At 44.4% G+C, this 27,956-nt stretch overlaps 2 protein-coding genes across 5 annotated transcripts in view; one reads left to right on the forward strand and one right to left on the reverse strand.

Annotated features, from left to right (window-relative positions):
- Window positions 1-9,986: 9,986 nt before the first annotated feature.
- PROCR (protein C receptor) lies at window positions 9,987-16,797 on the reverse strand. Of its 2 annotated transcripts, none has more exons than XM_081149977.1 (4): window positions 16,520-16,797; window positions 13,880-14,131; window positions 13,249-13,527; window positions 9,987-13,016 (listed from the first exon to the last, which is right to left on the reverse strand). In XM_081149977.1, the coding sequence occupies exons 1-4, from the start codon at window positions 16,596-16,598 to the stop codon at window positions 12,901-12,903; spliced, it is 726 nt and encodes a 241-aa protein (XP_081006103.1). In that variant the 5' UTR covers window positions 16,599-16,797; the 3' UTR covers window positions 9,987-12,900. The 2 variants fall into 2 exon arrangements, with proteins under 2 accessions (XP_081006103.1, XP_081006104.1); XM_081149978.1 differs by having other exon boundaries at window positions 9,987-10,581; window positions 16,520-16,726.
- Window positions 13,910-27,956, forward strand: part of EDEM2 (ER degradation enhancing alpha-mannosidase like protein 2) — a 45,830-nt gene continuing 31,783 nt past the window's right edge. The window contains exons 1-2 of one of the 3 annotated variants that reach the window (XM_081149975.1): window positions 13,910-14,069; window positions 21,150-21,231. The gene's annotated coding sequence lies outside the window, so the exon portion shown is untranslated. Of the gene's footprint in view, window positions 14,344-20,837; window positions 21,071-21,149; window positions 21,232-27,956 lie in introns of those variants that run through there. The other 2 variants (XM_081149973.1, XM_081149974.1) reach the window with 2 other exon arrangements.

Below are 27,956 nucleotides of genomic sequence, written 5' to 3' on the forward strand. Positions count from 1 at the left end.
GTATCTAGTTTTGTGAATTTTGACAAATGCATAGTCATGTAACCATCACAAACAAAAGATAAAATTTCCGTGTGTTACCCCTTTGCAGTCAAAACCTCCTCTACCCTTAAGCCCTGGCAACACTGATGCAGAAGTTCTCTATGCCTACAGTCCAATTTGTCAAGTTTTCCTTTTATGAATTTTGCTTTAATGTTGTATTCAAGGACTCTGTCTAACCCAAGTTGACAGAGATTTTTTGCCTTTGTTTTTTTCTAAACATTTCATCGGTAACTAAAGTTTTTAAAATAAAAAATGTAAGGTATAGGTCAAGGTTTATATTTTTGCACATGAATGTCCCATTACCCCAGCATCATTTATTGAAGACAACTTTCCCATTACCCTTTTGTAAAAAAAATCGATTGGCCATATTTGTGTCAGTCTATTTCTGGACTCTCTGCTCTGTTCTGTTGATCTGTGCACCTGTCCTTTTGCCAATACCACACTGTCTTTATTAGTGCAGTGGTCTCGTGAGTCTTGAAATCAGATAGTGAGAGTTCTCCAACGATGTGCTTTTAAAAACTCTATTGGTGAGAGAGAGGGAGAGAGATCTTGTTGCACGCACTGATGCGCTCATTGGTTGTTTCTTGTATGTGCCTTGACTGGGGATCGAACCTGCAACCTTGGCGTATGGGGAAGATGCTCCATCCAACCGAGCCACCCAGCCAGAGCTAGTGTTCTACTTTTTCAAAGTTGTTTTAGCTTTCTAGTGCCTTTGCCTTTTCATTGTAAATTTTAGAATCAACTTATTGACATCTCTAGTAAAATCCTGATGGGAGCAGTCGCCTAGGTGCGTAGAAGGCTGTGCTGGGTGGGGTTGCCTAAGTGCGCTCTCCGATGTTCACACAAGGACAGAATTGCTTAATGACGCATTTCTCAGCACACATCCCCGTCGTGAAGCAATGCACAACTGTAGTTATAACTGACCTACCAGGCCCTACGTGTTTGCCGCCCACTACTTCTCTCCGCTTTGCCCACACCACTCCGGATAAGCTGGCCTCCTTGTTCGTCAAGTAAACCAAGCTCCCTCCCCAGGGCTTCTGCCCTCGAGCTGTCTGCCTACGTTGCATTGTTCTTCCCAAGGCACCTGAGGGCTCGTTCTCTCGCCTCCTTCAGATCTCTGCTCACTGTCATCTCATTTCAGAGGCCCAGCCTCTATAAGACAGCAACTCACCTGGCACTCTATCCCTTTATTATTATCCCCTCCCTCCTTTATTTTTCTGCCTAGCACTTGTCACCAACACTTTTAAAATTTACTTGTTTATTGTCTGTCTCTACCAGTAGACAGTAAGTTCTACAAGGACAGGGACTTTGTTTTGTTCTCTGCTATAGTCCCTGCTCCTAAAATGGCATCTGAACCACAGCAGATGCTCAGTGAATATTGTTGAATAAATTTGTGATGAATTGACAAATTGCGGTAAGTCTGGAGCAACAATACCAAGATCCTGAACAGCCACATCACATTAGGAACCCTTGAAGGAACCAGAGATGCTTAACCTAGAGAAGGGAAGATTTGGGGGAACAGGACCATTGTCTCAAAAGTATGCCAGGCTGTCACCTGTGGCTTTGGAGGTCAGAACTTGGACCTCCAAGAACTTGACCTGCTTGAATACTTCTAGTGATGGGGAGTTTACTAGTGTGTGAAGCAGCCAGCTCCATTATTGGGTTGCTCCGTCAGAAAGCTGTATTGAGCTAACACTTATTTCTCTGTGCCTCTTCTTATCCCTTAATCTGTTCCCTGGAGTCCCACAGGCCAAACCTCATCCCCTCTTCTCCCGGTAACTGGATGGAATGAGACGCTAAGGGCTACGCTTAAGGAGATGTAAAGAAAACCACAGGACTTTTGTTTTGCAGCAAGGAATGCACATACTGAAAAATGACAGGCTCACAAATTTTAATGCTCAAAATTTTGTTGTTTGTTTTGGTGGGAGGGGTTGCAAGCTTGTGAGAGGAAAGAGAAAGAAGAGAGGTGGGTTGATGGCTAGGAAGAGAGATCTCGGGGAAAAGAAGAGAAATATCTAAAAAAGAATTTGATTAAGTTTCTGTTGTATGGGTTCTGATGAACCTTTTTACCAGGGCTTCCATTAAGTAAGCAGTAAAATATCCCTGAATTATAGACATGGATCTGTTTTTTGGCATATGTAGGAGTATGGTGAATGTGGAGGATACTCATGAGAGGCTTGTCATTTGCAGGGACACATGCACCAGTCTTTCAGGCACACAAAGGGCATTAGAGGAAGTAGAGCTTTGATTTCTGCACACTGGAAATGAGAATAATATCTGTCCTTTCCTAATAAACTTGTAGGGGAATAAAAATGTTTAATATGATAATAGAAAAAAGTTTTTCTGTAACCATAAAGTTGTATATGAAAGTGAGGGATTATTATTTTTTTGAGAATTCAACCAAATCTTTATTTTTTTTTTAAATTTAATTTAAGTATAGTTGCTATACAACATTATATTGGTTATATTCATTTCAGGTGTATAACATAGTGATTTGACATTTTTATGCCTTACAATGTAGGTATTATCATTATTAAAGTAAGTTGGATGTTAGATAAAATAACTTCCTTTCTCAAAAATCTTCCATTCGTTATTCTTCTAAATCCTGGCACTGTTCTAGACATTAAGGATACGAAGATGAACCAGGGTATAATTTCCTTAGAGGAGAGAATGGTTAACTGCTGCTTATGGAATTAAGTATAAGTTCTTAGCATGGCATTCTTTTTTTTAATTTATTTTTTAATTTATTGATTGGGGGGGGAGAAACAATGATTTTTGTTGCTTCACTTATTTATGCATTCATTGGCTGATTCTTGTTTGTGCCCTGACGGGAGATGGAACCTGCAACCTTGGCGTATTGAGACGATGCTCTAACCAACTGAGCTAGCTGGCCAGGGCCATCTGGTATCCAAATGTCTCATTTTATCTCCCACAACATTTCCTTTTATAAACTGTATTCGGAGCAGCCACGTCAGACCACTTACCATTCCCTAAACACAAGGTGCCCTGTCACCCTCTTTGCCTTTGTACAGTGAGATTAGTCCAGAATCCACTCATTTTACATTCATTGAACAAACATGTGTTGGGCTCTCTCCTTTTGTAAGGTATTATTCCGGGTGTCAGGAACATGTTCAAAAATAAGATACAATTTCTGCCCTCAAAGATCTTGCCCATGGGGGGAGAGACATCTTCCCCTCTTCACCCAGTGACAGTCTCCTCTTTCTTCAAGGCCCATGTGAAATCTGTAGCCTCTGTCGCTTTCCCTGATCCCTGCCTCTCAGTACAGAGCTTGTGGTTACTTGGCGTCCTTTCCATTCCTTCTGTGTTGAATGAGTTGTTCTGTATGCCTCTTCCTCTAGACGACGAGCTCCTGGGCAGGGATCCTGTTTTATGCATTTCTGCACCCCCAAGGGCACTTAGCACAGTGCTTTGTATCAAGCAGGCCCAGCAACAGCTGGCTGAATCGGAAGAAAGATGAGACAGTAACCTAAACCTGAGACCACCGGGCAGGAGGCATAAAATCAAGACACAGATGCTGAACTGAATTATGAGGCAGGGGAAGACAGTAAGCCAAGCCACCCAGAAGGAGGCCTTTAGAAGATGCTGGGAGTCAGTTGTTTAAATTTATTCTAGGTTTGTTTATTTCTTCTGTAAACTCCAGCTGGACCTCCAGTAGCCTGGCTGTCGGGGGACAGGCCTAAGCCAAACATTCTGAGGGGGTTTCAAAAAGAAGAGTAGGACTTCCGGGACCCTTACAGGTGACCAAATGCCAGCTCTCTGGACTTCGGAACTCTGAATCCTAGTTATCAGAACCGCAAGGGGTCTTAGAAATAAACTCACTTTCAGAGAGGGGCACTGACTTACCCAAGGTCACACAGCTATGACCAAATATTCACACGTGTAAGCATAGGCAGATGAACCTTCCATTCACACTCCACTGTGTTAGGACCTCCTGGAAATGAGGATCATACCTTCTCCCTAAAAAGTCAGTTACTCATCCCACTGTTTTCCAGCCTCTTTACCTCTCCTGCTTTTGGACATGGACATGAACCTTCAGAGGATCACTGCAAATAATCCTGTTTACCTCTACATCCGAAGGCTCCCGCCGCCTCTCATAGCACAGTGTGGCAGCAATAGCTCGGGGTCGAAAGTCAGAAGTCCCAAGCCCCAGTGCCAGTTCTTGTACCAGCTAACTATGGAACCTGGCACAAGCCGCTTTGTCTTTCCCACCTTCAGTTTCCCTTTCAGTACCAGAGTGTTCAGGTCTAAGGTTTTATAATTCTCCCTCCTTATTCTGCCTTTGGACTCAGAGAGAGAGATATTGAGCAGATTGTAGACTGAGAAAGCACAAAGAGAGAATTAACCTCCCCTAACCTAACTCCAGAGGGTTTTTTAATTTAAAAAATAATTGTTAATATTTTTTCTTGCCATTGATTTAAGCAGCTATTGCTTTCTTTTTTATATTTGAGATTATTTTATTATTACCATGTTGTAACATCTTTATTGAGATATAATTTCATACCATAAAATTCACCCAAAGTATGCAATTTCATATTTTAAACTATATTTAGAATTGTGCACCCATCACCACAATCTAAGTTTAGCACATTTTCATCACCCCAAAAAGAAACTCTGTGTCCTTTCGCAGTCACTCTCTGTCACCACCCCATGCCCCCCAGCACTATGCATCACTAATCCACTCTCTCTCTCTATGGATTGCCTGTTCCATTTCGTATAAATGGAATCATACAAGATGTGGTTCTTTATGACTGGCTTCTTTCACTTATCATAATGTTTTCAAGGCTCATTCATGTTGTAGAATGTATCACTACTTCATTCATTTTTATAGCTATATAATATTCCATTGTATAAATATACCACGCTTTGTTCATCCATTCATCAATTGATAAACATCTGTGTTGCCTCCACCTTTTGGCTGCTATGAATAATGCTGTGATGATTATTTATGTCCGAGTATTTGTACAGATATACATTTTTAATTCTCTTGAGTATATACCAGGAATAGAATTGCTGGGCCATATGGTAACTCTGTTTAACGTTTTGGGAACTGTCATGTTTTCCAAAGTGGCTTTACCATTTTACATGCCCACCAGCAATGTGTGAGGGTTCCATTTTCCCCACATCCTTGTCAACACTTATTCTTGTCTGTCTTTTTTTATTAAAGCCTTTCCTGATGGTGTGAAGGGGTATCTCATTATAGTTTTGATTTGCATTTCCTTAATGACTAATGATGTTGAACATGTTTTTATGTGTTTATTGATCACTGGTATACCGTCTTTGAAAAGTGCCTATTTTTAAATTGGGTTATTTGTCTTTTTATTGTAATAGTTCATATATTCTGGATACTAGATTCTCATCAAACATATGATTTACAAATATTTTCTTGTATTCTGTGGGGTATCTTTTCACTTTATTGATAGTAGTGTCCTGTGAAGCACAGAAGTATTTTATTTTGATGAATTCTATTTTATTTATTTTTGTTGTTTTTGCTTGTGCTTTTTGTATCATGTCTAAGAAATCATTGCCTAATCTAAGGCCAATATTTACACCTGCATTTTGTTCTAAAAGTTTTATAGCTTTAGATCTTATATTTAAGTCTTTGATCCATTTTAAGTTAATTTGTGTACACAGTGTGAGGTTGTGATTACAGTTTCATTTTTTGCATGTTGATATCCAGCTGTCCCAGTGCCATCTGTTGAAAAGATTATTCCTTCCCCATTGAATTGTCTTAGCATCTTGAAGAAAATCAATTGACCACAAATGAAAGGATTTATTTCTGGGGTCTCAGTCCTATTCCATTGATCCACAGGTCTGTCTTTAGGCCAGTAAAACACTGAGTTGATCACTGTAGCTTTGCAGTAAGTTTTGAAATCAAGAAGTGTGAGTCCTCAACTTTTTTATTCAAGTTTTTTTGGGGAGCCATTCTGGGTCTCTTGCATTTCCATATGAATTTTAAGATTAGGGTATCAATTCCTTCAAAAAAAAAAAAAAAAAAAAGCAGATAGGATCTTAACAGAGATTTCATTGAATCTGTAGATTAGTTTGGGGAATATTGCTGTCTTAACATATACAGTCTCTGGTCAATGAATACAGGATGTTTTCCTATTTATTTAGGCTTTCTTTAACTTCTTTCAATGAGGGTTTGTGGTTTGAGTGAGCACATCTTATGCTTCTTTTCTTAAATTTATTCTTAAGTATTTTATTGTTTCATGCTATTATAAATGGAATTCTCTTAATTTCATTATTGAATTGTTCATTGCTAGTGTATACGAAAACAATTGATTTTTAAATATTGATGCTGTATCCTGAAACCTTGCTAAACTTATTGATTAGCTCTAACAGTGTTTCTGTAGATTCTTTAGGATTTTCTACGTGTAAGATCATGTCATTTCTGAATTGATATACTCTGACTCACTCCTTTCCAATCCAGATGCATTTTATTTCTTTTTCTTGCATGATTGCTCAGGCTAGAACCTCAAAGACCATGTTGAATAGAAGTAGGAAGACTAGAAATCCTTGTCTCCCTTATTTTAGGGAGAAAGTTTCAGTCTTTTATTATTAAGTATGATGTTCACTGTGGGGTTTTTGTTTTTTTAATAGATGGCCTTTATCAGGCTGAATAAGTCTCCTGCTATTCCTAGTTTGTTGAGTGTTTTTATCATGGCAAGGTGTTGGATGTTATCAAACGCCATGTATAAAAGAATTGTGATGGCTTCACAGCAGAGATGACATTTCAGCTCAGTTTCAAAAGCTGAGTAGGAGTTTGCCAGGAAGAGAAAAGAAGAAGATATGAAACGGCACGACCGGAAAGGACAGAGTATGTTTGAGGAAACAAGAGTGATTTGGGGGCCTCGGCAGAAGCACAGTCCCATCCTGGACAGAGAAGTTTTTAGTGTCTTAGGCTGGGCTCCCTAGAAGCAGACTCTAAGATAGGATTTTTTAAAAATATCTTTATTGACTTCAGAGAGGGGAAGGGAGAGGGAGAGAGAGAAACATCAATGATGAGAGTCATTGATCAGCTGCCTCCTGCACCCCCCGACTGGGGATGGAGCCCCCACCCCGGGCATGTGCCCTGACTGGGAACCCAACTGCCATCTCCTGGACCCTAGGCCGGGAGGGGTTCTTTTTCATGTGATTTTTCTTCAGAGTCTGCTCAGGAAAAGACAAGTGAGAGAACTAGGGCAGGCAAAGGAGGAGAAGGAAGCGTGGATTGGGCCCCGCGGGAGACCAGCTTCAGCCTGGCCGAGGGAGAAGCCTGGAGCACGAACCGCACCGCAGAGCTGGCCCTCTCTCCCCGCAGAGAAGCAGCCTGCCCCGCTACCCATGTTGAGAAAGCACATTCTAACCTGGCCGAGAGTTGTACACCCCGGGACAGGGCAGTTAACCTTGGAATGCATCCATTCTCCTTTTCTGAGAACCGCTTATCATCATGGAAAGATTAACAACCTGGTTCCTGAAACAATAGTGTCCTGGAGGCACCCGCCCTTTGCAGCCCCAGCCCACATTGCCTGTAACCTGTAACCATTACGCTTTGCCTACGTCCCATGCCTGTAATTCCTCCTTTCCCATGTAATCTTTGCTCTTCTACACAATATAAGCAGCTGGTTTATGGGGGGCAGTAGAGCAGATTTTTGTGGATGACCCACTGTTCTCCCATACTGCCGGCATTATTGGAATAAACACTCATTAAAATTAAATTAAATTAAATTAAATTAAATTAAATTAAATTAAATTAATAAAATAAAAAGAGTGATTTGGAGGGGCTAGAAGGTAGGTTGAGAGAGGAGGAGATTGCTAGAGAATAAGTGTTTGTGTCGCCTCCCCCCAAATTCATATGTTGAAACCTAACCCCAATGGAATAGTATTTGGAGTTGGGGACTTTAGAAGGTGATGAGGCCATGAAGGTGGAGCACACATGAATGGGATTGGTACCCTTACCAAAGAGACTTCAGAGACCTCTCTCCTTGCTTCCACAGGTGAGGTCACTAGAAGATGGACACCTGTGAACCAAAAAGCAGGCCCTCACCAAATACCAAATTTGCCAGCACCTCAATCTTTTTTTTTTTTTTTTTAAATATATCTTTATTGATTTCAGAGAGAGGAAGGGAGAGGGAGCGAGAGATAGAAACATCAATGATGAGAGTCATTGATCAGCTGCCTCCTGCGCGCACCTGACTGAGGATCGAGCCTGCAACCCGGCATGTGCCCTGGCTGGAAACCGAACTGCAATCTCCTGGATCCTAGGTTGATGCTCAACTGCTGAGCCACGCCCGGCCGGGCACCGGCACCTCAATCTTGAACTTCCCAGTCTCCAGAACTAAGAAATAAATGTTTGTTATTTAAGCTACCCACTCTATGACATCTTTGTTATAGCAACCCAAATGGACTGAGGGGTTGAAGATGAAGCTAGAGAAAATATAGGTTGATGCTGGATTGTGGAGGGTCTTAATTCCATACTGAGGAGTTTGGATTTAATCCTATGAACAGTGGAAGAACTACAGAATTCTGGGCATGCCCGGACGGGTGTGGCTCAGCAGTTGAGCAACGACCTAGGATCCAGGAGATCGTAGTTCGATTCTCTGTCAGGGCACATGCGAGGGTTGAGGGCTCGATCCCCAGTGTGGGGCATACAGGAGGCAGCCAATCAATGACTCTCTCATTGTTGATGTTTCTCTCTCTCTCTCCCTCTCCCTTCTTCTCTCTGAAATCAATAAAAAAATATATATATAAAAAAAATAATTCTGGGCAGAAGACTGGCATGTTGTAGAAAAAGCATTCTGATGGCAATTTTTTGAGGGGATTAAAGCAGTTAAGATCTGATTTTAGTAGCCTAGGTAAGAGCTGGTGAGGGTCTGAACTACTGCAGAGGCAGTGTTGATGAAAGGGGAAAGAATTCTGCAGCTTTCTGCCCACCAACCTTCAATAATTCCCCAGTTGTTATTTTTTGTTTGTTTTGTTTTTACCACCTGAAGAACACACTCCTTTACCAGGTTTTAGAGGGCCAATACAATGAAACCCAACCTACCTTTCCAGTCTCATTTTCCACCATTCCTCTATTTTCCAATCACACTGGGCTAGTTTTCCTTCCTAAAATTTACTTTGCTTTTTTCTAACTCTATGCCATCATTTAAGCTATTTTGTCTATATTTCCTCTCTGTGCATGGTCATAACTTACCCATCCACAAATCTCACACACCCCACTCCCCTCCCACAAGATTCCTGTGATTCCCTTAGTTTTACTAGAGGAGAAAGAGAGTAAATTCTAGAACACAAAGGCACAGGTTTGAATACTGGATCTGCCATTTACTTTATTTACTTTGTTTACTATCCTCACTAAGCATGTTTTCTAATCTAAAATGAGGAGAACACCTCTCTTACAAGATCTCAATGAGTACTAAATGATAAACGCAAGTTAAAGGATTAAAAAAAAAACACAAAAAACTAGCTCGGCTGGTTGAGCGTCAACCTAGGACCCAGGAGACTGCAGTTCGCTTCCCGGCCAGGGCACATGCCCAAGTTGTGGGCTCAATCCCCAGTCAGGGGCGTGCAGGAGGCAGCCGATCAATGACTCTCTCATCATTGATGTTTCTCTCCCTCTCCCTTCCCCTCTCTGAAATCAATAAAGATATATTAAAAAAACACACACACAAAAAACAAAAAACTATAAAGCTATGTGTAAACAATAGCTACAACAGTCAGTCACAAAATGGCATTTTTATTTATATGTTTCTTCTGGTTATTAGGATATCCTCCCTTGTATTATTCTTATTTGTGTGTGTTTCATCTTCCCAGGTAAACAACCGGCTCCTCAAGAAGAAGCATGTGTTAATCACTTTGTGTCTTCCAAAGTGCGCAGTATAAAACCTTGCATATGGAAGTTACTGATAAACATACAGAGATGAGCAAATAAACTGTCAGAGACACAGTGAACATTTAGGATTTATTTTTGTTTTTTGGTTTCCCAAGATCTGAAACCCCTTCCTTTGTGTGAATCTTAATGGGAGACAGGGTTTCACAACCCGCAAGAGAAGCCAAAGATACCTAAAGTTACCCTCCCCACCTCCCCTGCAGCAAAGGCAAGGCAGCAGGATATAGGCTTGGTCATTCGAATGCTCCCCCCAGGACTCTGACTCTTGAGCAAAGGGTATAAAGACACTGGCACAGAGTAGGGTTTGCGTGAGATGGCAGCCTGCAGTGGTGATGGAGGTAGTGGCCTCAGCTGTGGCATCCTTACCTAGACCATTCCTGTGTTGTGACTTTGGCTGTGATCCCTCACTCTATTTTCTGAGCTTGATTAGCTGGCCTTCCCCTCAACTCAGAAGAGTACTTGATAACCTTCCAATATAGTTATTTCCCCCTTCGGCTGGCAGAGTTGGTGTCTGTTGCTTGCCACTAATAACTTTGAGGTAAGAGTTTAGGGAGAAAGCAAAAGCAGGGGTCTTTCACTTTTTGTGAACTTCTGTATTGCTGCTGTGGTGGTATTACTTCTGTCATTCACAAATACGCTTTTAAAACGATAACCTAAAGCAGAGTTGGGCAAAACTAAATGGTAAGAAATAAAATTTGAAAATTAGGATGCAGCCAGATTATACAAATCCTTAAATACCATGTTGAAGATTCTGAATTTAGCTCAATTAGTATGGGAAATTTATAAAACAGAACAATGATATGATGAAATCTATGTGGTTTTTAAAATTGTTATGTAGGTGAAACAGAACTCAGAAATTAGAGTCTAGAATAATTAGGAGGAGGCTATTGCCATGGTCCAGATCAAAGATTAAGAACATTTCTCAATTTGGAGACAGAGTGAGGTTGTCAGTTACAGGTTGAGTTTTTTGGGAAGCAGATGCTGAGAAAGAGTTTGAGGTGCTTGATATTAACTAGGGGGAGGGAGCGGGATTGACTAGAGGGAGAAGTTAAACTGCAGTGTAGGTCTGACACAGACCCAGCCAACCTGGCAAGGAGCTCTGGAGTGACTGCGGCTTGTCGGAACTGTCCTGCAGTAGGCCAGAATGGCTGAACCTTTACACCCCTGCTTTGCTCAGTGGCAGATGACGATGGCCCCAGGATGGGCATGACCTTGTATAGGACTGTTCTCCGTAGGTGAGGCAAACCCTGAGGGAACTGAAGCAGCGAGAGGCTCTCTGCTGGCTATACTCCCTGTAGGTGAACAGCAAGCTTCTCCTCGAAGGCAGAACTGGGTGGCACGCCTCCGTGCCTACCACAAAGAAAGAGATGGGCTATGAAATCTGCAGCAAAAGCAAGGGAGTGGAAAGGAGGGAATGGGTTCTACAGATGCTGTATTTTGCGGGGGGGAGGGGAGATGAAGAGGTGTAAATAAAGGTTAACACTGAGGTCTTTACACTGATATGACTTGATGGTAATTCCGTTTAACTGATAGTAAATGACTGGAGAGAAAGGACAGGTTTGGGGAGAAAGATACAGAGTTTATTTTGAATATGTTGATTCTAAAATGTCTGCAAAATATGGTAGAGATTGTTATGTAGAAGGCGAAAGAATCCATTTTGAAGAATCGATGCACATGGGGGTGGTCTGGAGATCAACAGCAAGTGTTATACAAGGTGGGGCAAAATTTGGTTTACAGTTGTTCATATATAAAATAATACAATAATTAATAAATAACAATACAAGAATAAACTCTGTTTTGCATACTCATAACTGTAAACCTGCTTTTGCCCCACCCTATATTTGAGTATACAGATGTTATATGTATTCTTATTTAATATGCATAATGCCTCTGTGAGGAGGTGTTTTATTATGCCCTTCTTGTGTATTTTGTCAGACCTTTTCTCTATGAAGAAACAGAGGCTCGAAGACATTGAAGTGCCTGGCTCAGAGAAGTAAAACTCACGTCTGTCTGATGACAAAACACATGCTCTCAAAGACAAGATTATTTTGCTTCCTCATAGAGGTCACCACAGATAGATGGTATTTGAGGCCATGGGAGTCAGTAGGTCACCCAGAAAGGCATAGTTTAAAGGGGAACAAAAGGAGCTAAAAAATGGAATTCTAAGGAAGCTAACATTTCCAAGGTGAATAGAGTAAGATGACACAGGCAAAGGGATTGAACAGTTTCTAAAAATTAGAAGTATGGTATCTCGGAAGTTGGGGTAAAAAGAGTCCTAGTCCACAAAGTGAAGTGTGCAGCTATTATGGAGGAGGGAGTTTCCACAATTAGAGGTCACTGGTGACCTTGGAGCCCTGTACAGAGATGTCAGACCAGTGGGTGACAAGGAAGCAAAGGGTATAGGCTACTTTTCTAGAATTTTTTCAAAGTAGAGGAAATAAAAATGCCTTATGCATAAATAAGGGCTTTATTAATATTATTGATTGATTCCTTAAAATCTGCTTGCTCCCATGTTACTCGGATTTTACACTTCTACCATTTCTCCGGTTCTTTCTTTCTACCTCCTTCATACCATTGTTTCTTCCTATGTCTGACACACCTGGAAGCACTGAATATTATTTATTTGGGTTGTGGTGACTTGTTTTGTTTGGTTCTGTGATTCTGTCTGTCTTTGGAGGATGGGCCATTGACCCCCCCCACCACGAGTCCACCACCTGTTTTCCACAAGGACAGACAAGCATTCGCCTCTGACCAGGGCTGAGGCAGGCGGGTGCTTGGCTCCTGGTAAACCAAGCCCCCTGTCTACTGGCCTCCTCCCCGCACTCCTGGGGGGCAGACCCGGGAGAAGCCAGCTGCCCTCCACACCCGGCCTATACCGTTCAGGTGGGGAGTGGCTGGTTTTCCACGAGCTGGGGTCTTCCCTGGTCAGCCCGTCTTCGGCGCAGCCCTTTTCCAGGGGGGCTGGAGGGTAGCTACCGCCGCCGGCCGCCGGTGCACAGGAAGAGGCCCACGGCCACACCCACGACGGCGAAGCTGCCCACCAGGACGCCCAGCACCAGCGAGGTGTAGGAGGGGCGCGCCTGGCTGCCTGGGGGACACGCGCGGAGTTAGCCTGAAGGACGCACGCCCAGGCGCCCGTGGTTCCAGTCAACCCCCAGAGGATTCCGCCCCCAGTGCAGGGCTAGTTCACCCGGCGCCCCGCCGGGCGCTCCGTCCCAAGCCCCCGCCCTGCCTGCCGCGCCCGAGCTGCGCGTCCTCCGGGCGCCGTGGGCCCGGGACCCGCGCCGCCCTCAGCCCGCCGCCGGCCTCCAGCCTCCTACCTCTGGGCGTCGGGGCGCCGGCGTGCTCCCGCAGGTACTGCGCGCAGGTGTTCTGCAGGAAGTCCTGCAGCTCATACCGGGTGCGGTTGTAGGCGTTGAGCTGCTGCAGGACGTAGGGGACCACTGTGGCGTGGGCCTGGGGCCCCGCCACCCACGAGGCGGTCTCCGGCTGGAAACTCACGAAGGAGCTCCCGTTCACAGCCACGTCGAAGAAGGAGCGGGCCCGAGCGCCCTCGGGGGGCAGCTCGCAGCCCAGGGCGCAGCGAACAGTCAGAGGAACTGCGGGGGGGGGGAGGTCGGGGTCAGGAGGCTGTGTGGAGGGGGCCAGGTGTGTGTGGGGGATGTCCACCTGGGGGTAGAGAACTTTGGGGTTTCAGGGCGGGTCCACCCCGAGATCATGCCAGCAGGAGGAGGGCCTGACAGAAGGCCCATGGCTAGGACCCCGACTCCTCTCCAGCGACCAGCAGACGCCGGCGCCGGGGCTCTCCAGGCTCCCGCGAGCCTCCGGCCCGCGCAAGGCCACGCCCACCCACAAGGCCGCGTCCACTCACAAGACCCCTCCCATTCGGAGCCGTCCCTTCCCTAAGGCCCCGCCCCAGGCCCCGCCCACGCCCCGACGTGAGTCACTCACAGGCCACGCCCCTCTCCTGGTGAACCAGCTGCACAAGGCCGCGGAAGTCTCGCAGGTAGCGCCGCACGCTTTCCTCCGTGCGCGCCCAGCTCTGCGGCTCCTGCAGGGGGCGCAGCTGGACGACCGTGACGTTCCAGTCCGGGCCCTCCAGCGAGTGCGTGCGCAGCGCCCCCAGCGACGCGTTGCCATGGTAAAACACCTGACCCGGGCTCTGGAAGTAGGAGACCTGCAGCATGCGGAGGCTCGGAGGGTCTGCGGGGGGAGTTGGCGCGTGGGCGCCGGCGGCCTGAGACTGGCTGGCTTGGGACCGGCCGGCGAGTACCGGAGACGGTAACCCCCACCCAGAGGCCGGCTGGCGTCTTCTCGGCCCTTCGTAAACTACAGTGTCCTCCCAGCCGGGACTATGGTCTTCATTTTACAGGCGAGGAAACTGAGGCCGAAGAGGAGAAGCCACTTGCCCCAGGGTAATCCAGTCCGTCAGTGGCAGAGCCACTCTGATCTGCTCGCGCTCTCTCGCACCCCTTCCTCCGCCCCCCCATTTCCAGCAGGTCAACAATTCCTGACCTACAACAAAAATCCCTATTCTGACCCCTTTGCCACTGCCTACTTGGGGCCTCACTGGTTCTTGTTGGGACTGGGGTAGTAACTTCTTTCCTCGTGCCCCTGCCCCTCATTTTTCAATTTCACTCCTTTTACTCTGATCTCCACCTGACCCAGAAATGACCCAGATTATGTCCTTCTGCTAAAATCCTCCAGGGAGCCCAAGCCTGTGTGGCTCAGTGGTTGGAGGGTCACTGGTTCGATTCCAGCCAAGGGCACGACCTCGGCTGCAGGCTTGATGGCATGTGTGGGAGGCAACCAATCGACCTGCCTCTCACATCGATGTTTCTCTCTCTCTCTCTCTCTCTCTCTCTCTCTCTCTCTCTCTCTCTCTCTCCCTCCCTCCCTCCCTCCCTCCCTCCCCCTTCCACTCTGAAAAGTAATGGACAAAATATCCTTGGGTAAGGATTAAAAAATAAAGATAAAGAAATTGATCTTAAAAAAAAATCCTCTGCTCCCCTATCAGTAACAACAACAATAACAATAATTATTGGGCTTATAATAACCTGGGCACTGTACTTTACACACATTATTATGTTATTTGTGCCTTCCTCCCATTAACTTAATGCAGTAGCTACTATTATTAACCCCAGTCCATAAGGGAAACAGGCTAAAATGGTACAGCAGAGCCAAGGTTTGAATGCAAGCAGTCCAAATCTAGCACTCATAGCCAGCCAGCTACACAGACTCCTTATAGGATATCTGTCCACAGAATCAAGTCCAAAGTCTTTAGCATGGCATTCAAGGGGACCAGGCCCCTGCTGCCTTTTTCAGCCTCTTCCCAGTGCTTAGCTGTATCAAAGGCCTTGTGCCGCCTTTTGACTGACATGTAAATCGCATGTCAGGGTTGCCCTGCCTCTTGGCAAACTTCTATTCATGCTTCAAGACCCAGCTTGGTTGTTCTCTCCTTGGAGAAGTTTTCCTAATGCCTCTTCTCTTTACTCTCCCAGACAGTGGACCTGTTTCAATGATCCCAGATTCCACATAACTGTATGCAAACACACAGACTACACTGGGCTCCTGTAGGCTATAGAATCACATCTGGTTATCTCTGCCTCCTTCCTACACCTAGTAAGGGCCTGGCACAGAGTTGATGCCCAGAGAATGTTTGAGGAGGGAATGAGTCTGGGGTTGCAAATCTGTGCGTGTGGTAGTGTTATGACCACATTTGCATTTGAGAAGTGCTCTGTGTCTACAGGTGTAAATAAGTAGATCTGTGTGGGTAACCCTAGACAGGTTCATAACTGCTGTGTGCCCTGTCTCCTCCTCTGTGAAATAGAGATAATATTACATACCTTGTAGAGATTCTGTGGGGGTTAAATGACCCAATACATGCATTAACCATAGTGAACACTCATTGAATTCTGATTATTAGTCACTCCTTCTCAGTGGGGGAGACTAAAGCTATAGAGAAGGGAGAGGAGGCCCCTGTGCAACGACAATGAAGGGCAATAACTCCCCTTCTGTGCCTAAATGGAGCCACTTCAGGCAGCATGATCTCTCAGGAGTTGTCCCACTGACCACAGCTTCTCCCCCCCCCCCCCCACTTCACCTCACCAACTGCCCCCAGTCTTCCTCCACCTTCTCTATTCTCTTCTGCCTCACATATCAGCCCATCTTTCCCCAAGTGTTCCCTCAGTTCTCCATGTCTTCCCATTCCTCCCATCTCTCATCTCACCCCTGGGTGTCTTCCCATCTTCCCTACACTCACCCCCATCCTCCATCACCCTCGGCTCTCCCTCTCCAGACTTCACTCCATCTCTCCCCTTTCCCTGAGGCTAATTCCCTCATGGCCTCTACCAGTCCCTGTCCCATCTTTCCAGTGTTGTCCCCCCCACCCCCAGCCTCCTCCATCTCTCCCTTTCTCACCTGGCTTTGGGACACACACCAGTCCCGGGGACCCTGCCTGCCCTGTAGAGAGATCTAGCCGGCTACAACACAGACACTGTGGCTAAGCTCTCCTCTGGGCTTGCCCACATGCCCACACAGGCTGAGAGTCTCCAGAACCATCCTGAGGCAAGAGATGTGCCCCTGACTCACCATCTGAGGCCTCCTGGCTACAAAGGGCCCTGCCGGGCAGGAGCAGTGGAAGCAGCAGTGGCAGCAATGTTGTCAACATCCTGGGGCTGAGGTTCTTGACCCCACCTGGACTCCGGCTCTGGCAGGCGGGGGGCTCCCACTGACTGCAGCCCAGGGGAACAAGACGCGAGGACTGCCTGGGAGGAGAGGAGGCTGAACGGAGGAGGCTGGGAGGTGGCCAGGGGATGGGGGGAGGAAGAGGGCGTCAGACTTATAAAGTGTTATTCCTACCCTGTCTCATTTCCTACTGGGGGCCGGCCTCCCTCTTGCCCGCCCCCGGCCCCGCCCTGCATTGCATTCGCCTGCCCAAACCTGCGTTTTCCCTTTTCCCTGAGCCGCTTCTGAGGAGCAGGGGGTGGTGGAAAACGGAGAGCAGGGCCTTCAAGAAAAGTCCTGCCCTCGCAGAGTCAGGGAGTGGGGCATCTGTTTTCAACTTAGAGCAGACTCTAGGGTGTAGGGACCAGCAGGTTACTGATGGGGAAACGGAGGCCCAGAGAGGTTCAGGGACTTGCTCAACGTCTATGCCTGGTGGTGGCCACAGATCAGGATTAGAATTGTTTTCCTGCATGCTGGCTACATTTTATAAGAATCTGAAGGAAATAGTAGTTACACAATCGGGGATCTTGCACTCAGAAATAGTCACAAAATGAGTATAGAGCAGCTCATTTATTTGTAATAGAGAATTATGACCAATATAAATCTCAGTAGAGGATTGGTTACTTAAAGCAATAGTTTTCAAACTGAGGTCGCAATCTTATTAGTGGACAAAGAAAACAATTAAAATGAAATAGAAGAGAAAATTTCAAATCCAGTTTACTCTTGGCAAAGTTAAGCATTATTTCATGAAGTACTTGTTTGCTTGTATATGTGTGTTTTCATTTTGTGCGCTCATGTTTCTGTGATGGGTTTTGGACAGCAGTGTAAAATGTTATTGCTCACTGTGGGATACCGTGCGGGAGTTAAACAGAACCTTCCCTGGCCAGTCCCCACTCTACTTCCATCATATTACTTAGCACTACCTGAAATATATATTATTTATTTACAGGTTTACTGTCTGAATGTCCTACCAGAATGTAAGTTCCATGAGAGTAGAGGCTGTTCACCTTGCTTGTTAGTGTGCCTCGGATGATATTATAGTAAACGTCAGCCAGTGAATGACTGCAGGAAATAATTATGATGTGCATAAGTCTCCCAGAGTAAATTGCAGGACATTGTGTTCAGTTTAGAACCATCTGTGTGTCAACCACACACACAACAACTAAACAACCTATTTCTTTATGGGGGTGAGTGAGTATAGAAGGATGTACAGCAGTGGTTTACCTCTGGGGAGCTGAGACTAAGAGTGCGTGTGTGCGCGCATATGTGTTAGGATGGCAATCTTGTGAAAGGCCTTTTCATTCTGTTTTGTGAAGGGTTTTATCACTCTGTATTGTTTGAAAATTTTGCATCTAGAACATGATCATATATCTCTTGTTGAATTAAAAGTAGAAGTTTAAGTAACAAATTATGGTAGAAGAGAGTAGCAGATCATTATGAGCCGATGTACTGATATGAGCCACTAAAAAGTGACTAAAGGAAGTGTGGCACAATAAGTATAGTATAATTCCATCTACTTTTAGTTTAAAATTTTTACTTTTGCCCAAGTAATACATATATATATATATATAATTCCATTTTCATATTTTAAAAATAACATTCTATATGTGTCTGTGTATTTTTATATACATAGAAAAATATCTGGAAGGATACTGTGGATAGGGATTACCTCTGGGAATGGGATTAGATGAAGGGCTTGGGGGGGTTAACTTTTTATTTCATACACTGTTTCTTGGAGGGAGAGTTGATGTCATAGTGGAATCGGAGCAAACCGGGACATATACCAGGCTTCTATTTTCTGAACTGAATATAGCGAGAGTGTCCATGCTCACCTTTTAGTTGTTGCAAACTAGCTTAGAAGTAACATCACAGTCTTTTTCCAGCTCACCAAATCGGTCTACTCAGAAAAAGAATAGGGGCCTTGTTTTCCTGGACTGAGACTCAGGAAGAGTGGAAGGACTCTTGCCAAGTATTGTCTTGCCTTTTATAAAACATATTATGGAATATTTCATATGTGAAGAATTATTTCATGCTTGAATTTTTATTACAAACATACATATCCCCACCACTCAGCATATGAAATAAAATATTATCAATATAATTGAAGCCCCCAGTGTTCTTCTACAGCTCTCCCCTCTACCACCAAAGTAGCCTCTAATCGTAATTTGCTATTTTTCATCTTACGTTTCTATATACTTACACTACACATGCATATCTCTCTAGGCAATACAAAGTATTTGAGTTCTCTGTAAACAGTATTGAAGTACACATATTCCTATGTAACGTGCTTTTTCACCTGACATATTAATAAAATTCATCTTTGTCATTATGTGTAGATCCACTAATTTCCACTGGTTTATAATATGCCACTCTATAAAGATGCCACAATTGATCCATTCTCTTGTTGTTAGACATTTAAGTGTTTTCCCTAGTTTTTCACTATTACAGACGGTGCTTGTATGAGCATTCTCATACATGTTTTCTTGTGCATTTGAGGGAGAATCTCTTTTTTTGTTAATCCTCACTTGAGGATATTTTTCCCATTGCTTTTCAGAGAGAGTGGGGGGGGGGAGAGAGAGAAACATCGATGTGTCTCCCACTGGTTGCCTCCGAATGTGTCCCAACAGGAGGTGGGGAGCGAACCCACAACCCAGGTACATGCGTTTGACCGGAAATCGAACCCGTGACCCTCCGGTGCGCGGACCGTGTTCTAACCATTGCGCACAGCAGCCAGGGCTGTGGGAGAATCTTTGTAGGTGCAAACTTGGGAGTGGAATAGCTGAGTCATGAGGTGTCCGCATCTTTAGTTTTACTAGATGCTGCCAAACTGTTTTACAAAAAGCTTGGGCCAGTTTACATTCCCAGCAGTGCGCACACGTTGCCTTGCTCGAAATCCTTGCCAACTCCTGGTATTGTCAGGTGGTTGGGTGTAAAACGGCTCTTCATTTTGGTTTTACTTTGCTTTGTCTGACTCCTAGTGAGTTTGTGCATCTTTTTGCTTTGTCTTTTCTCTTCCCTGAGTGCTTGAAGTGTGCTTTGTGGCAGAGGGCGATAAAGTATGTGATTGAACCAATCTGGAATTGAGTGTTGTGCGTCTTTGATCTATGCAGGTGGGGCCTGGATCACTGGGGTTAAAGAGGGGCCATACCACCGTCCACAGAGCTAGTTACGGAGAGGTCTTTCCCACCAGCTAGGATCTGGCATGGACGGAGGTGGCAACAACCACCTCTTGCACATTGTAAATTCTCAATACAAGTTATTGCTATTCTATGTCTTAAGGGGGAGGTGACCTCTGAAGGGACCACACTTTGTTGTTATCTGAGTTGTTATCCTGAGCACCCTCCTCATACCCCAGTTCCCTGAAAATCAAATAGCAGAGACAACAATTATTATTGTAGGTAACATTTATCATGGGCCAGGACAGCGGTAAGCACTTTACATAAATAATCTCACTTTTCCATATGCCAGCCCTGTGAGGTGGGTTTCATTAGCATCCTCATTTTACTAATAAAGATACCGAGGCTCTGAGAGGGTAAGTGACTTACCTAAGGTCACACAGCAAAAGTTATAATTTGAACCCATGTATCTTTGATGTCAAAGCTTGTAATTTTAACCACCATGTAGTATCTCAAAAATTTGGGGTATCACACTCCATTAATATATTTTTGAATACATACATCCAACATGCTTGAATATTTATGTTATGTATAATATAAAACATGTCCCAAATTCATGCCAGGCCTTTATCAATTTCCCTGGGGAAGAGAGCATGAGGATCCATGCTACAGATGAGATCATTAAATCCCAAAAAGTTGAAGTAACTTGCCTAAGGGAAGTGCAAACCAGGGATTTGAACTCAAAGAGGGTGGGGGTATGGGGTTGGGTACAGGGCGAGTGAAGAGGGTGCTGGGGGTAGGGAAGCTGGTGAGAGGGGCAGCTTAAAGGATGCCCCTTTCCCCCTCTACACCCAGGGTTGGGGGTAGGGAAGAGAAGAGAAATGCTGCAGATGGAGCCTGCTGCATCTTCCCCGGGTGGCCGAGGGGGCAGATAACCACAGAGCAGAGTGGGCACAGGGCCAGCAGCTGAGATTTGACTGATTGCTAAAGAAGGAGGGTCACACTGGGCAAAAGGAAGTGAAGGAAGCACGCAGTGGCGTTTCCCACTTCAGAGAGCACGTCCCCGGGGCAGATAAGGGAGACAGGAAGCTGAGCAGGGCCAGCGGCTGGCAGCACCAGTGAGTGCGGAGCCTGTCAGGAGCCAGGCTGAGCCAGGCTGGGCAGTGAGCCCAGCGGGACTTCAGAGGACTGGCCCTCTCCCACAACAGCGAAACGTGGTCCCTTCAGAGATCACCTCTTCCTTAGGATGTGGAATAATAACTCGTATCGAGAACTTACAACGTTCAGGGCACTGTGTTAAGTAAGCAGAGTGCATGCGTTTTAATCTCACTAATGCCCAATGGAAAGTATGAAAAAACAGCCCTTATTCCGTGTTACAGATGCGAACAGAGGCACAGACCAGCGAGCTGACCTGCTTGAAGATACCCAACTAGCAAGAGACTAAGCTGGGCCTCAACTCAGGTGAGTTGAATTCCGAAATATGCTTTCTTAATTCTGGGGCCAGCCTGTGAGGGTAAGTGAGATGACGCATACTGAATGCCAGAACACAGCCTGTATTTCGTGTGTGGCAGAGATAAGAAAGGAACTTGGCTTTGGGGTAGCAAACAGAACTGACCCTGCAGCAGGAAGAAAGAAGGCGGGTAAACACTAAGTATGATTTTCTGAAGGGGAGGCAAAGGAATAGATATAAATCTTACTCAAGAATTTCTCCTGTAGACACTAACACACCCCAACTTAAGAAGCATGATAAGAGGCCTCATATGGTCAGGAAGATTCCAGCTCCTGCCTGCCCAGCAGGTGGTGGGAGCCTGGTACTCCAGGCTTCTGCCCATCTGCCCGTGTTTTGCAGTCTCAGCCAACTCTGTTTCTCCTGGTTTCCTGAGCACAGTGCACAAATCGTATCTTTTCACTTTATTTATCTTGTTTTTAGGCACAGCACACAGTTCCCGATTTTTAGAAGTTCCCAACTTTATCAATTTTTCCATTAGTTCATACTTTTTTTGGTGCCAATTTTAGGAAATATTTTTCTACCCTGGTGATCATGGAGATAGTCTCCTATCTATCTTCAAAAGCTTTATATTTTGTCTTTCCCCTTTAAGTGTATGGCGTGAAGTCGAGGTCATGATTAGTTTCTCTTATGTAGGGATCCAGTTGTCCCAGCAACACTAAGGAAAGACTGCCCTTCCTTAACGATCTGCGGTGGCATCTCTGACTTACAGTAAATGTGTTCATTTTGTTTCAAAGGGCCTGGTTTTCTCTCCCTGCACCACTGTCACGTTATTACAATTAGTATAGATTTATGATAACGCCTTCATATCTTGCAGATCCAGTCCCCCGCCCACTTTGTTATTCAACAGTGTCTTGGCTGTTTTTGTATGTTGAACTTTTACACATAAACTTCAGAATCATTTTATCAGGTTGATGAGATTTTGACTGATACTGCATTTAATGTGTTAATGGCTTTGGGGAGAACTGACATCTTCACAATGTTGAATCATTCAATTCATGATAGACAATATCTCTTCATTTATCTACATCTTCTTTGGTGTCTGTCAGAATTTTATAAGTTTCTCTCTAGAAATCTTGTCCAGCCTTTGTTATATTTTCCCTAGGTCCTTCATATTATAAAATGGCATTTAAAAGACATTTCATGAGCTAACTGCTTATTGCTGGCATATAGAAATGCTGGTAACTTTGTTGCACTGACTTTTTTATCTAGAAGCCTTAACAAACTTATTAATTCTAATAATTATTTATAGGTTCTTTTGGATTTTCTATATACATAGTCATAATGCTAATAGATAGTGACAGTTTTATTTCTTCTTTCTAATTTTTAAACAGTTTCTTCTTCTTAACTATTGTTATGGCTACAACCTCTAGTACAGTGTTGAAGAGAAATGATAGAAAATATAAGAGTATTCTTGTCATTTTTCTGATTTAAAAAGGAAAACGTTTAATTTTTTACCATTAAATATGATGTTTTCTGTATGTTTTTAAAATGGATACCCTTTATCAGATTAAGGAAGATCCCTCTTATTCTTAGTTTGCTGAGTTTTTAAAAAATCAATTTATTTTCTAATTACAGATGAAATATAATATTAGCTTCAGGTGTACAACATCAGTGATTAGACATTTATATGCCTTATGAAGGGATCACCTCAGTAAGTCTAGTACCATCTGACACCACACATAGTTACTACAGTATTATTGACTATATTCCCTATAGTTTGCTGAGCTTTTATAGTATATGTTTTGAGGGTTTTTGGTTTTTTTGTTTGTTTTTTGTTTTCTTTAAAGCAGTGTTTGTGTGTGTGTATGTGTGTGTGTTTTAAATATATCTTTATTGATTTCAGAGAGAGAGGAAGGGAGAGGGAGAGAAAGAGATAGAAACATCAACGATGAGAGTCATTGATCGGCTGCCTCCTGCACACCCCTGACTGGGGATCAAACCCGAAGCCCGGGCATGTGCCCTGACTGGGATTCGAACTGAGATCTCCTAGATCCTAGGTTGATGCTCAACTGTTGAGCCATGCCTGGCCAGGCTGTTTTGAGTTTTTTGATTCTTTATTATTATCTAATGAAACGATCATACGATTTTCCACATTTAATTTGTTAATGTGGCAAAGGCATTATTAAGTTTGGAGATAAAACAACTTCTTATGAGTTATTGTTACATATGTCTTACTCTTCTGCTGTTTTTCTCTAGACTTCTTCAAATCCCTCCCCACTCCTTCAAAGCACTGCTGGGATACCACCTCCTCCTGAAAGCCTTCTGTCCCAGTTTCTCTGGAGACGTAAACGCAGGTGGTCTAACTCCCAATACGTGGCTATACCACCGTGAGGGTCGAGAGACACTTTAATTTAATAAGACCGAGCCAATAATTCAAGTTTCAAGAAGGGAGACAGAGACAAACATGAAGCAAATCACACAGGGTTTATTTACCAGTTCCCAATGGTTCTTGGCACCAGCAGGCCACCCGGAGGATCCGCTGAAAGACACACACAAGGTCTGGGGGTGCGGCCGCGACGGTGTCGGTCACTGCAGCCCTCTGGAAGCTCTCCTAGAGAGGTGCAGGGCAGAGCAAGGCAGGGTCAGCTTTCCCGGAGCTGGGGATGAAGTCTGTGGAGGGCAGACAAGCATCCAAAGATGTGGCCGAAAAGCCCCTGCTTTTAACAGCTGGGTTGAAGGTGTGGTGCGTCTTCAGTGTGTCTTATCAGGGTCCTACAGAGCGCGGGCCTGCTTGGAAGCCAGGGCTACAAAGTGTTAATCTTATCGTGGCTCGCAGGCATCACAATTACACTCAGTCACACAAGATGAAGTTACTTATTTCAAATCTAATACACACATCAAACTTATATTCCTGACTCTAATACACACACAAATCTATTTCTATAACACCTTCCCGATGCCCCCAACTAGAAGTGGCCTCTCACTGCTTTCACAAAAGCAATAAAATTTTGTCTCTGATTGTGGCCACATTGTCACGTTCTATACCCTTGTCTTCTCTCCTGGACTATAGACTCCTGCAGGGCATCGCTGTGCTGTCTTCTCAGCTCACCCACTCCTCCCGGGCCCCAGCCTGAGGCCAAGGGCTCTGGGGTAAAGCCACCTGGTTCACATCTCAGCTTTGCAGCGTGCCAGCTGTGGCTTTAGAGCATGCCACTTGGCCTCTCTGAGCCCTCAGTAAAATAGAAAGAATAATAACCTGCCTCTTAGAGTTGTGAGAATGAAATAAGGTAATGTAAGCGAATCGCTTGGTACAGCTCTGGGCACCTATTGTTATTGTCAGCTCAGTCCTGGCAATAGCCGCTGCCCTCTGGGCTTCTGCTGTCCTAAACTGTTCACAGGTTATTTCTAAAAGTCTCCGAGGCCCCCTCTCCTCTGCCTTTACTTCCTCTAAAGCTGGTTACTCGCTGCTTTACCCTTTTACCCAGTGGGCACCTACTGAGCACTTACTGTGCGCTAGGCCCCGTCGCAGACAAGATCCCGGCTCAGGAAGCTACCGGGCAGCGGCGAGAGACATATAAATACGCAGGGATGGCGCAGTATGAGGAGCGTGGGGCAGCCAGGGATGGCGCAGTATGAGGAGCAGGAGGGCCGGGGCTGGGAGCACGGGGCCATCTAACTTAGAGCGGAGAGGCCTCGAACTTCGCCTGGGGGCAGAGAAGACTTCGCAGAGGAGGCGATGCCTAGGCTGGTCCCGAAGGACAAGTGAGGGGTGGAGATGGGGGAAGGCTGTTTCAGACGGAGGAGGAAGGTGCAAAAGCACATGTGAGAGGAGAACAAATATGACGTGCTTGAGAAATTGGCTGTACTTAAGTGTGGGCAGAGCAGAACAGGGCCCTGGTCAGTGTGGCTCACTGGGTAGAGCTTCCACCCATGGACTGAAGGGTCCTGGGTTCGATTCCAGCCAAGGGCACGTACCTCAGTTACAGGATCGATCCCCAGCCCCTGCGGGGGTCAGGGCCCGTGCCAGAGGCAACCCATCCATGTGTCTCTCTCCCATTGATGTTTCTCTCTCTCCCTTCCACTCTCTGAAAGCAAAGGAAAAAAAATATCCTCAGGTGAGGATTAAAAATATATATATATATTTTATAGAACATATATAGATATGTATAGAATAGGTGGCCCTGGCCAGTGTGCCTCAGGTAGTTGAATGTCGTCCTGTGCACCTAAAGGTCACGAGTTCGATTCCTGGTCAGGGCACATGTCCAGGTTGCAGGTTCAGTCCCTGGTCAGGGTGTGTACGGGAGGTAACCGATCCATGTTTCTCTCTCACATCAATGTTTCTCTCTCTCTCTTTTCCCCTCTCTCTAAAATCAATAAAACATTTTTTTAAAAAACAAAAAACACCAGAATAGGTGGTGGGGAGGAAGAAGTAATGTAAAGAGGTAAGCAACAGTCCAGTGGAGCCTGTCCTGCTACACTAAGAAACTGAGCCTTTATCTTGAGGTGATTCTCACCCCCTTTTCTGGCCCACCTAAAACTATTAATATAGGCGTCACCCACTCCAGGAAGCCTTCCATGATTTCATGCTCACAAGTTTGGGTTGGATAGTCCCTCTGTTCTACAGCCCACTCTTTCTTCGCATCATAGTGCTTACTTCTTTTCATGATAATTGTCTGTTTTAGCATCTGTCCTCCACACCAAAATTTGTAAAAAAGTAAGGAAATGTGTTTTAACATTTCTGTATCACCAGCTTAACAGAGTATCTAGCACATATTAGGTGCTCAGTAGGTGTTTATTGGATGAATGAACAAATAAATAGATGTCCAGGGAAGGAGAGAAAATTGTGACTAGCAAAATGCCTGACACATAATTGGCCCTTAGAAAATTATTTAATCTTTCCAGTTTTCTCATCTGGAAAATGGGGATACAATAGAAATCATCTCAAAGGAGTATCATCGGTCTGTGAATTGTGTAACCAAGTGTCTAACACTTAGTGTCAAGGATAATTATCATTATGTTAAAAACATAATTCTCATACCAATAGAAAGAGTATGGGTCAATATTTCACTTAACTCATTAATAAGGGGACTAGCAGGATAACAAAGCCAGTTCAAAATAAAATATAAAAACTGAAGTTTTTGTGGTCAATGAAAAAGAAAAATATCGAAATGAGATTACTAAATTCTATAAAGTGGATTAATGTCCTACAGGGTAATAAAACCATAACCTTTAGGATTATCTTCTCTACCAGGCAGAAAGGAAACTGTCACACCTTATTAGTTTACAGGAAACTGTAAAATGTCTGGGCCCTAGTCAACTGTGTAAACAATGTTACATTCTTTTCAGAGGCAGATGACTCTTACTCAATGCTTTATTATGACATTGAAAGGTCACACAATCATCCTTTTACTTAGTAACATGTTTTGGATAGTTTTTCTTAACACTAGTAAGTTTAATTTAATTGATACTAAATATTATTATTATAAGGCTCTCAATAAATGACTGATGAAAGGATTTTCATTCTATTAGGCTTTCCCCTTCTCTCTAGCAGCAGATTTTGGGGCCTACAAGACAAGAAGGCTGAAGGGGAACCCTGTAGGACACCTAAGCCCTGCCCTCCCTCAGCCTGGGGTGGTGCCAGGCTAATTCTGTATCATCAAATAGGCAGAGAAACTATCTGCTTTGCACATCAGCAAAGCAGGCACCCTCTCCCCATGATAAAAATATATTTTATTTGGAAGAACTGGATATTTCCCCAAAAAAGCAGTGAAAAAAAACAGAAATTTGTTGGACAACTATCCATTTATTTTTTACATTTCATTTTTTTTTTTAAATGTGGTAAAATACATATAATGTACAATTGACAATTTTAACCATTTTAAGCATACAGTTCAGTGATGTAAAGTACAGTTACTTTGTTGTGCAACCATGACCACCATCCATCTTCAGAACTCTTTTCATCTTGTAAAACTGAAACTCTGTACCTACTAAACAATAACCCATTCCCCATATCCATAGCCCCTGGCAACTAGCCTTCTACTTTCTATCTTTATTAATTTGACTACTCTGGGTACCTCATATAAGTGGTATCATATAATATTTGTTCTTTTGTGACTGCCTTATTTTATTAGCATAATGTCCTCAAAGTTCATCCATGTGGTAGCATGTGTCAGGATTTTCTTCCTTTTCAAGGCTGAGTAATATTCTATTCTATTTATGTCATATTTTGTTTATCCATTGGACACCTGCATTGCTTCCGCTTTGGCTGTTGCATCCATTTCTTATAAGGGAGAGGCTTTTGTTTTGAATTGCTCATGAGGGATCGTCACCATTTTCAGGGCTTGAGAAATCAAAGATTATAATTTGGCTCAGGGCCTGGAACTGACCAGACTATGAGACCGTGTGTGGTGCATTCTTGATTCTGTACTTTTGCTGGAATACACCCAGGATGGCTAGGTTTCTGTAGGCAGATGTAGCCACAGGCCCGAGTTCACTGGGAACATGAGCATCATAATACATGTTCTGGGGCTCTAACCAAGGAGTCAGTGCTCTAAGTGTTTGCATATGCTGTGGTCAGGGGAAATTCAAGCATTTCTACAAAGCAACAGACAGAAAGTTTCCTAGGGATAAACTAGTTATTTCTTGGCAGTCCCAATGTATGTGGCATGCAAACTCTGCTCTGGGAGTTGGGACAATTCACTTGAAGCACATGACCCCCAGATTCCTTCCTAGGAAA

This window comes from Miniopterus schreibersii (assembly GCF_964146895.1).
Source record: "Miniopterus schreibersii genome assembly, chromosome: 10".
Taxonomy (NCBI): Eukaryota; Metazoa; Chordata; class Mammalia; order Chiroptera; family Miniopteridae; genus Miniopterus; species Miniopterus schreibersii.

Coding starts and splice junctions, on each gene's coding strand:
- PROCR (XM_081149977.1), bottom strand. CDS start 16,598: ATGTTGACAACATTGCTGCCACTGCTGCTTCCACTGCTCCTGCCCGGC. Junction 14,132..16,519: donor TAGCCAGGAGGCCTCAGATG/GTGAGTCAGGGG, acceptor CTCCCCCCGCAG/ACCCTCCGAGCCTCCGCATG. Junction 13,528..13,879: donor CCAGGAGAGGGGCGTGGCCT/GTGAGTGACTCA, acceptor CCCCCCCCGCAG/TTCCTCTGACTGTTCGCTGC.